Source organism: Syngnathus leptorhynchus, chromosome 10, assembly GCF_054491065.1.
Source record: "Syngnathus leptorhynchus isolate UIUO chromosome 10, UIUO_Slep, whole genome shotgun sequence".
In the NCBI taxonomy this organism is placed as follows: Eukaryota; Metazoa; Chordata; class Actinopteri; order Syngnathiformes; family Syngnathidae; genus Syngnathus; species Syngnathus leptorhynchus.
The window spans coordinates 4,870,020-4,880,000 of NC_141204.1; the positions used below are offsets into that span (position 1 = coordinate 4,870,020).

Below are 9,981 nucleotides of genomic sequence, written 5' to 3' on the forward strand. Positions count from 1 at the left end.
TGTTAAAATGCGGATTTGACTCATTTCATGTGATAAGCACCCAGTGTCAATTTGGATTCAGTCTGCCTTGTGATGTTGCGGGTTTGTAACGCCACATTTGACAGCACAAATGAGACATTCCACTGAAATGTGTTTTGAATTCATCTCCTTTTCCCAAAAAAATTTCCCCCTTTAACCACCCAGCATATTTAATGTGATCACTGACACAAACGACACACTAAAATGTCTCGACTCTTCTGTTCAGTTCTGACGCTTTTGTTGATTATTGACCTCACACACGTTTTTTGTTTTTGTTTGTTTTTCACGATGCAACGCGCACATCATGACATGTATATAGTGTAAAATAAAATTGGGTTTGTTTTACATACTGTACAATTGCCTATATTTTGTTTTGAGAAGTGTAACAAGATTTATGAGGATGAGAGGTTAACGCATTAAAAAAAGGATGTCACGCCTTGATTGTTCCAAATCGTCATTTTGTTGGGGGAGTAGTAGCTCTTTGAAAATGGGCGGAAATCGGCATATTTTATAAACCAATATGGCCCGTATTATTTTTTTGAAACACAATACTAACCTAATGACATTCAAACATTCACCTTTGCCGATTTTATACTGAAACTATAATTGACTTCATATAGCCGAGTGAAGCAAAACATGTCATTTATTTGTACTAAAATTACATTTAACAGCAGCTTATTTGTAACATTTAAAGCAAAAAGCAAAATTGCCTTTCATTTCTACATCCTTTAGCTGTCATAGCTCAAACATATAAACATGTCTAAATACATCTAAATTGAAGCTAAAGATAGGCCAAGTAGGAGTTTCCCAGCTCTTCAGTCAACTATGTTGAAGTGAGTTGAAAAGCTTTCATTCGGATGAAAACATTTTTTTTGTGGCCATCTTGTGCTGTTTGCGATATGCGGCAGGGCTCAGTGTATATCGTAAATAAAATTCAGTTTTAATTCAACACATGTTCACACTGCAGTGCCTCGAACATCCGCTTGTTGATTTTCTTGACCTTTCTCTGCCGCCTTCTTCTTGTCGTCGTCGCCGCCCCTGCGAGCGAGAAAGCAACCGTTTCATAAAGCGACCGTTTCATAATCGTCCGCCCTACTAAAACAGACCGTATCATTCTTACTTCTTCTTGAAGAGTTTCTTGAAGGAGCTCCTAAAGCCTCCCTTGTCTTGCTTACGGCTTCGCTCGCTGAGGGGCGTGTGATGGTGATTTTCCTCATCCGCCCACGGTGGCATGACGGGGACCTGACACAAGTGTGAACGTTTTAGTTCATAAAGTAAACTTCTACCCATCAAATGCATTCACCCACTATGTTGAGCACCCCGTGAAGGTCGTCACTGGGCTTCTCGCAGTTCTTCTTGCTCACCGGCGAGCTGTGGATCTTACGAGACGGCGTGCCGCACCCCCTGCTGCCTTGCCGCTCCAGTTTGGCGTGGCCAGTCTCCGTCACCGTGCTGTCCATCTGCAATCCGTTCAGTGACTGTAAAAACGACAAAAAACGTCAAAGATCTGCAAAGAATCTCACAACTTGAGGACCGTAGAAGCTCACCTTGCTTTTTTGACGCTGGCTGGCCTGAAGGTGAGCGTGGCGCATCAGCAAAGCTTCGTCCGGGGAGCCACACGCTCCGTTAGGTTTGTTGTACCCGTTGCCGAAGAAATCCCGGTTTGTTGGTGCGTGGCGCGATGGAGTTATGGGAGTTTTGGGACACTTGACGAAGGCGATGTCGATGGACGAGTCGGATGAGGGCGTGGAGCTGCGATCGAACGTGGACGCATCATGGAGGGAGCTTCTTTCCTCCTCGAAGAGACACTCCATCCCAGGAGGGTCCGGAGGGAGAAGGAACTCCTCCAAGGCGTCAGCCAAAGCCGAGCCCGGCTGGACCTGCCGGAATTCCGAGGACCTAGCAGGTAGGTGATGCTGTCCGGAACGCTCGGATGCTTCCGTTTCTGGAATGCTGCCCAAACCTGCGAGGCAAAAGATGCTCATTGTATTTATTTTTTTATTTCTTCTTTTCTGGGGCCCTAACAAGAACTTTGCAAAGTGTGAATATCACCTGTGGCTTTGTGTTTGCGCGAGTCCACGTCAGGGGTGTAGAACTGCAGCTGAGGCCCCCACTCGGGATCGTAACAGGTTGCTTCAGGCTCCTGAACACGATCCCGCTCGTGGAAGCGATGGCTGGACTGGATCTGCTCCAGAAGACGTTGCTTGCTGTGTTTGGCCTGATTAACGTGCTCCCTGTCCACGTCAAAAAAGAAAATTAGGATCATATATGAGCATTTCAGGTTGATTTGTATGGTATTGTTAATTTGATATGTATTTATTCCAGTATTCCTGTCTGGAAGAGAGATGTTTCCCAAATACTAGTCTGGACTGCTTCCCCTTGATTTGTTTTTTCCGCCATCTAGTGGCCTGAAAGTGAAGTACTGTAGCCGTACTTACTTGCTATGAGGGTAAGGAGATCCTTGAACGCCACCTTCCATGGTCCTTAGAAGCTGCTTCATGGACGACCTGCTACTAGGAGACACACACACACACACACGTCCGTATTCCCCTATGTTGTGTTTAAGGACAAATGCTTGTTTTGTTTTTGTTGTCGTGCAGACCTCTTGACCTCCAGGCGGCTGTGCATCAGGAGTTCCTGGTTACGTTGAAGGAGGTGCTGATGTTGGCTATTGAAGTTGCGGAACTGCTGGATGCATACTAGTAGCAAATAGTAGTCTGGGTGCGAGGCCTCAGTCTGCCTCAGCAAAGCCTAAACACACACGTGACACACTTGATGCTGGATGGAATTAAGGACAAAAATGTTTTTATGTGTTTTGTTTCTTTTCTTTTTTTTTTTTTTTTGTCACCTGCAGCAGAAGCAAGTATTCCGGAATTCTCTGCACCGGTTGGAGGAGCAACGTGTGCAGTGAGGGTTTGGACTCGTCTCCCATGATGTCATTCTTGAAAACATTGAGACAACCAATCAGAGCAAGAAGGGGGCGTGGTTCATGTTGACCAATCAGAAAAAAATAGGTCAAACTGCAATCAATTATCACCCATTCTTATGCAACGAAATTGGTTGGATACATTTAAGTAAGCCTATTATTTTTTTATTTATTAGTTTATTTATTTATTAGTTTATTTATTTATTTATTTATTTATTTTCTAAAAATGGATGGTTGTGTCTTTTACCTCAAGGAAGGCGGACGATTTGACAGCATTGGAAGCCAGCATGGTGACCACGGCCAGACAATCGGGCAGCTCCTTCAGATAGGAAACGTACAAGTCCAGGAAATCATTCTGTGAGGGGGAAAAAAAAAACAGTAAAGTCATGGATTGGGATTGATTTGACATAACTGCCAAGCATTGGACCTCCACGCATTCACAATCATTTGGCGCTAATGCTTTTAAATAATTGTGAGGGCACCTCTTTGCTGGTGAGCTTCATGAAGATATCTCCCATGATGCCTTGCCACTGGCACCTGAGGACGCGCTCCTGCAGGGCGTGCAGCAGGTCCAAGTGCTGCTGGATCAGGAACCTCAAAGAGCTGGGAAACGGACTGGGAAGACAAGACGTGACATCATCAATTTAGGGGATTTTGGTTGTCCGCATGTTAACGCATTATGCAGAGATATTTCAAAAATGGCCCCGTTGTGTAAACTCGTGCATGGAGGAGGCTTAATAGCCATGACATTAACAAGCTGGAGTATGTTATTAGATTTTTTCATTTCCTGCCTTGTAATTCGTGTAGATTTAGATCACGGGTGAGCGCCTAGGTGTGTGGAACGGAAGAATGGAATTTATCAGCGGTGAGATGGTCTCACCGTTTGTCCTTTGCCAAGAGCGCTTCCGAGCCGTTGAAGGAGATGTTGGCCTTCAGCAGCAGGGATAAGTGGGACACGTAGATCCTCTCCGACTCCAGAAGCTCCAAGGCGGCTTTCTGTCTCATACCTGCAAGAATTATTAGTCTGATTTTTAAAAAGGCTTATATTTCATTTTCTTTTGGTTCATGTTTTCTGATCAGATCTTTGCTCTAATATTTAAAGTTCAATTTTGCTTATTTTATTGAGATCTGATCTATCTAATTGTATTTCATTTATTGTATTTATTAATATTATCTCGTGTTTTTATTGGCGTTTATTTTTATTCTTTATTTAATTTATTTGTGGTATTCTTGTATAATAGAGACATTAAAAATAATTAAAATGTATTTTTTATGAGATTATTGTTATGACTTGACATTTTCTTTTTTTTTTTTTTACGTTTGATCTCTCTACAGCACTTTGAAGTGCTCTATGAAGAAATTTGATTTTGAGTTGTAGGTCAATGAAAACATGACAGAATCCATCAAGCCACGTTTTCTTACTGTTTTCAGTCAGGCTGTTGAGCGTTTCTGTGTCCTCTCTACCATTCCTGCCGTCCCTCCACTCCGGACTTCTGGACAATCCACATCTCTGCTGCTCCGAAAGCGATGCTACGACACATTTGATGGAATTTAATGCCATTCAACCCTTTCCCACAATGCACCATTTTGTTGCTCACTCTGTAAAGACGTGACGCTCCTCTGCGACTGCGGCGATTCGCCAAAATACCGCTGGATGATGCTGAGATCCGATTGGCCAGGTGCACAGATGCGCTCATCCTCGGATGCGTTCAACACATCCGACTTGGAGCTCTTTCTGCTTTTTTTGGACCAATCAGATTTATGTGTGTCTTTGCCTTTCTCATAGCATTACAGTTTGCTACCTTTGTGGGACGTTGACATCTGGCTGGAGCTGTTCTAGCTGCTTGATCATCTCCTGTTGTCTGGTGGATACGTGCTGGATGTGGAAGAACGCAGTACTCAGCTCCTCCTGCAATTGGAAACAGGTGGCTTGGTTGGTAGGTGGATGTTTTGGGTGATTGAGCTTGGGTAAACGTTTGAGACGGGGTTGGAAGGAGAACCAAAGTTGGAGCTTGCTTGCATTTAATGTCTTACCCTAACCCTTCTTGTCTAATCTATTACATTACCCCCGCTGCTTCTATTTAGTCAGATGTTCCTCATTAGGCTACTGATGCTTTTTCCCCATCTCCATCCAGAATACACTCATTGTGTATACATGTGTGTATTGGGTCAGCGAGGTCTACTTGATGGTGTTGTCCAGCACCTTGAAAGTGTTGAGTGAGTTCTTGAGGCCCATAATCTTATCATCCACGTCGGTCTGGTGAGCCTGCAGGCTTCCCTCTAATCGGCGGTCCTTCTGTCGCAGCTCGCACAGCTCCGCCACGGAAATGCGAAGCCCATCGCGCAGCTCTGCCACCAGGCCCTGAAGCTGTGTGGTTAAAATGATTGTTTATTTCTCTTCATTTTGAAGATCCTGTAAAGTGAATTCAGAGATTTGTTTCGTAATACATAAAACATATTGGAAGTTAATTGGTGAAGACGTACAAAGAGAAGGCGCGTTTTAGAGTGCCTCGTTGTTGGCCCTGGGTGCACGTAGAGGAAAAGACAAAGTAAGTAAAGGAATTTTTCAAAATTTACAAGATAATTATTTTCACTTGACAAGGACTTAAAAGAACCGTACATCTAGTATGTACCAAGACTAATGTTTGCGCTTTCAGGTACACTCGATAAACTGATAGCGTCGAGCGAAAAGACGAACTCATGCTTTCCGCCTGATGCTTTTCACATGACCCGTACACAGCGATAGAAAGATGGAAGAAACAAAGAGCCAGCAAACGAGATGAACATCTTGTTCAGATTAGCTGACTCTCTTATTCGGTCCTGAGAAAAATGAAAACTTGCGTATTGAACTGTTGTGTTGTGCATGTGAATAGATAGCAGAACAATAGAGATCCTCTCACCTGAGTTACCTCCATTTTAGCGTCCTGCAAATTTGTATCTTCTTCATCTGAACAACAAATTAAAACATATTAATGGAGTTTTAACCCCGCTCACAACAACAAAAACGTTTGTTTTAGTCACAAGGTGGCAGCAAAGCATATTTTTACTATTAGATATAGCTATGTCCTGACTACCTGAAGCTACTCTCCTCACTTCAATATTGGTTCTTGGCAAGAAGATGCCACCAGATGGCACGAAATTAATATTTTAATTCAGTGACACAGACAAGTCAACTTCACAACAAGCAACATTTTGGAAGATGGTGAACAATTCTTCAAAAATGTTTTTTAGCTTCACGCTAAACACAATGTTAAGCTCCATAGACTGGCTTGTCGTTGTCGTCATTGGGTCATTTACAGTAGTTGTGAAATTGTTCTGTTCTTCTTTTGTGTCTTAATGACTACAACACCCACACGTCAGCCTAGCCTGAAGGCACAAAGATGCTAACGACGCTGTCATGTGAACAGAAGCACGGACACAGCGGGCGGGCTGCTAAAAGGCTGCGAAGAGGTCATTACACCCAAAAAACAAACTTTTGGACAGTCCTGCAATTTACAAAAGTGTTATTGAAATATATAGCATGAATTATAATTGTTCATCGGTGTGAGACTTAGCTAATTTTGTGAAGGCACATTTTTGTTTGTTTTTTGTTGTACTTCTACTTTGAACTGTACTTCCACTTAAGTACATTTTACAAGTACTTATGCCACCTCTGCTTCAGACTCAGCACCTCTTTTGGCTTGTTAGTACATCACTAATATTAGTCATTGATACGACACGGACTTATGTTCCACTCATCTTTTGGCTTGTTAGTACATCACTAATATTATTTACATTATCACTAATGTCATTCTTATCACACGGCCTGTTTATGCTTTACTGGTCTGAGCAAAATAAATCAAAATGCCCAGCCCCGCCAAAAACCTCATTTTCATACCTTTTTTGTGCGGCGACATATCTTCTGTGTGATCCTGAGTGTCTCGTGAACTATCCTCCATGTTTTAATCCTTGCGGGGAAGTTCAGTCTTTGCTTGTGCGAACGCTTCCCGTGAAGAACATGAAGAAGAAGAAAATGATGATTAAGTCAAGGGCCCATGTTAGCGTCCCTCCCCTGCAAACAGCATGTGAGTCCTGTGATTTGTCTTGTGCACACAAAGGGATCCTTGTTTGTGCAGAAACGGCACAGACGGACGTCAGAGCATGACGCTGTACACCAAACTGCAAACAAATCATCAAATGTGACAAAAGTGCATACACTCTTGCTCCATCAATCGAGTCACTAAGAAATGGATAGCGTCAAAATGTTGCTTCACTGATTTTGCTTTGACCGCTGGGCTGTACTAATTTCCTGAGCCTCCATTTGGAGGTTAGGGTGAAGACCGTAGGTTTAGGCTTTGACTTTAATTTGCAAATCAGGCTTTGATTTCAAAAATGATGTATAGTAAGGGTTTTCCACTGTTCCTTCCTTTCATAATTCCTTCTGTCTTGTCATGTTCTCAGCTTCCTCTCCGTCCGGTATGTTTGGTCACGTGGATAATCGCTCCTTTCTGCCCTCCCATTTTTCTTATTTATATCTTCTTCCTTTACTGTCTTTACATTTGTTTACTCTAATCATTCTTTGACCATTTGTTGTTGGTCAGTATGTGTGTGTGGGGGGGCTGAGGAAAGATCAGTCGGCTTCCCCAATTATCTCGGAAAAAAAAATAGATCCAGGAAATGTGTGCTTGTGTGTCCCAGGCTAAACCTTGTTTTTTATTTGCAATATAAAAATAAAACTGAATTGAACGATGATGATACGTGCAATGTGTTTGGCTCCACACCACATCTACTACACAGCTGCAAAGAGTCTGTGTGGCACATGTGTGGCACGCGTGTGCATGACCACATCTCACACACACGCACATGAACACACAATGTTGTCAGCTTCCTTTGCATAACCTTACAGTGAATAGTTGTGAATATTTTGTATGGTCGAGAGAGAGAAAAAAATATATATTTTCAATCATAAATTAACGGTATTAAAATGTGCCATAACACTTTTCGCCAAATGTTAATGTTGTTTAAATGCATAATTAATTTGGGTTTATTTCCATTTCGTGTGTCTTGTGTCATTTAAATGTCATGAAATTAAAAAATAAAGTAAATTAATAAAACGTTAAAGTCATTAAAAAAAACTTTATTTTGCACAATTACATTTTGTCTGCATCTTTTGTATTGTGGCTAACCCACACACGGATGTCAGCACCTGTCTCCCCTTTTATCTCCTTTATCTGAATATCTGCATCCTGCTGCCAAAATATCACCGTGTTGCAGGCGTGTGTGTCGAAATGTGCAGTCAAAGGAAACCTGAGTGCAAAAACTTGTGCAGTTCAAAGTATGGGGAGAGGAAAAATTGGTGAGAAAATGTCATGTGTGTCTTCCACTGTTGATTAATCGCAGATAAATGAGAACAGCAAACCATCAACAAGCGGAGAACACATGCTGGAAAGAGCACAAAACCACTCAAACACACACTTAGCACGTACTTTACTGCATGTTTATAAATTAAAATCAAAGTGACATGCGTAGCGAGAATATGACAAAAAAACTGAGTAGTGTTAACCAATTATATTGAAACTCAGACAGACTTGCTATGATTTAAAGTGACTCTAAAAAGTCCCAACTAAAGTTCAAATGTTCTTTTAGGCTCTGGCAAAACAACTAGACATTCATCCAAATTAGATTTATAAAAAAAAAAAAAAATGTTCAGGGCTGCAGAGATTACTGGCAAGTATTGGTTGATTAGTAAACACGACAACAATTTGTCTGAGCTATGACATGGGCATGGGTAACCACACGGGAACCAATTGACATTCCATTAGTGGTGTATTGCATTTGCATACAAACACACACATTCACAAATATGTGACCTGAACATGGTGGTGTACCTAATGGAGTGTCCTTGTGACGTCACAGATCAAACAGCCAATCAGAAAGTGGGGGGTTGTTTGGGTGTGGCACTTTTCACTTTCATTTAAATTTTGACCAAGATTTTTCCCTAATGAAGTGGCCTGTGATTAGGTACACCTGAAAATGGCGGTGTACCTAATGGAGTGTCCTTGTGACGTCACAGATCAAACAGCCAATCAGAAAGTGGGGGGTTGTTTGGGTGTGGCACTTTTCACTTTCATTTAAATTTTGACCATGATTTTTCCCTAATGAAGTGACCTGCATTAGGAACACCTGAAAATGGCGGTGTACCTAATGGAGTGTCCGAGTGACGTCAGAGATCAAACAGCCAATCAGAAAGTGGGGGGTTGTTCGGGTGTGGCACTTTTCACTTTCATTTAAATTTTGACCATGATTTTTCCCTAATGAAGTGGCCTGTGATTAGGTACACCTGAAAATGGCGATGTACCTAATGGAGTGTCCTTGTGACGTCACAGATCAAACAGCCAATCAGAAAGTGGGGGGTTGTTTGGGTGTGGCACTTTTCACTTTCATTTAAATTTTGACCATGATTTTTCCCTAATGAAGTGGCCTGTGATTAGGTACACCTGAAAATGGCGGTGTACCTAATGGAGTGTCCTTGTGACGTCACAGATCAAACAGCCAATCAGAAAGTGGGGGGTTGTTTGGGTGTGGCACTTTTCACGTTCATTTAAATTTTGACCATGATTTTTCCCTAATGAAGTGGCCTGTGATTAGGTACACCTGAAAATGGCGGTGTACCTAATGGAGTGTCCGAGTGACGTCAGAGATCAAACAGCCAATCAGAAAGTGGGGGGTTGTTCGGGTGTGGCACTTTTCACTTTCATTTAAATTTTGACCATGATTTTTCCCTAATGAAGTGGCCTGTGATTAGGTACACCTGAAAATGGCGGTGTACCTAATGGAGTGTCCTTGTGACGTCACAGATCAAACAGCCAATCAGAAAGTGGGGGGTTGTTTGGGTGTGGCACTTTTCACTTTCATTTAAATTTTGACCATGATTTTTCCCTAATGAAGTGGCCTGTGATTAGGTACACCTGAAAATGGCGGTGTACCTAATGGAGTGTCCTTGTGACGTCACAGATCAAACAGCCAATCAGAAAGTGGGGGGTTGTTTGGGTGTGGCA

The 9,981-nt window shown here is 42.2% G+C and overlaps 1 protein-coding gene across 12 annotated transcripts in view; it reads right to left on the bottom strand.

Moving 5' to 3' along the window:
- Positions 1 to 693: 693 nt before the first annotated feature.
- Positions 694 to 9,981, bottom strand: part of arhgef33 (Rho guanine nucleotide exchange factor (GEF) 33) — a 50,420-nt gene continuing 41,132 nt past the window's right edge. For 11 of the 12 annotated variants that reach the window (XM_085921913.1, XM_085921915.1, XM_085921914.1 and 8 more), the window contains 17 exons: positions 6,822 to 6,926; positions 5,845 to 5,891; positions 5,148 to 5,312; positions 4,747 to 4,853; positions 4,543 to 4,682; positions 4,367 to 4,474; positions 3,825 to 3,951; positions 3,427 to 3,559; positions 3,192 to 3,299; positions 2,867 to 2,959; positions 2,621 to 2,769; positions 2,457 to 2,531; positions 2,071 to 2,252; positions 1,566 to 1,981; positions 1,326 to 1,496; positions 1,139 to 1,260; positions 694 to 1,056 (listed from right to left, as the gene is read on the bottom strand). In XM_085921913.1, coding sequence (XP_085778039.1) covers positions 975 to 1,056; positions 1,139 to 1,260; positions 1,326 to 1,496; positions 1,566 to 1,981; positions 2,071 to 2,252; positions 2,457 to 2,531; positions 2,621 to 2,769; positions 2,867 to 2,959; positions 3,192 to 3,299; positions 3,427 to 3,559; positions 3,825 to 3,951; positions 4,367 to 4,474; positions 4,543 to 4,682; positions 4,747 to 4,853; positions 5,148 to 5,312; positions 5,845 to 5,891; positions 6,822 to 6,882 — 2,286 coding nt within the window. In that variant the 5' untranslated portion in view covers positions 6,883 to 6,926 and the 3' untranslated portion in view covers positions 694 to 974. The remainder of the gene's footprint in view (positions 1,057 to 1,138; positions 1,261 to 1,325; positions 1,497 to 1,565; positions 1,982 to 2,070; positions 2,253 to 2,456; positions 2,532 to 2,620; positions 2,770 to 2,866; positions 2,960 to 3,191; positions 3,300 to 3,426; positions 3,560 to 3,824; positions 3,952 to 4,366; positions 4,475 to 4,542; positions 4,683 to 4,746; positions 4,854 to 5,147; positions 5,313 to 5,844; positions 5,892 to 6,821; positions 6,927 to 9,981) is intronic. The other variant, XM_085921916.1, reaches the window with a different exon arrangement.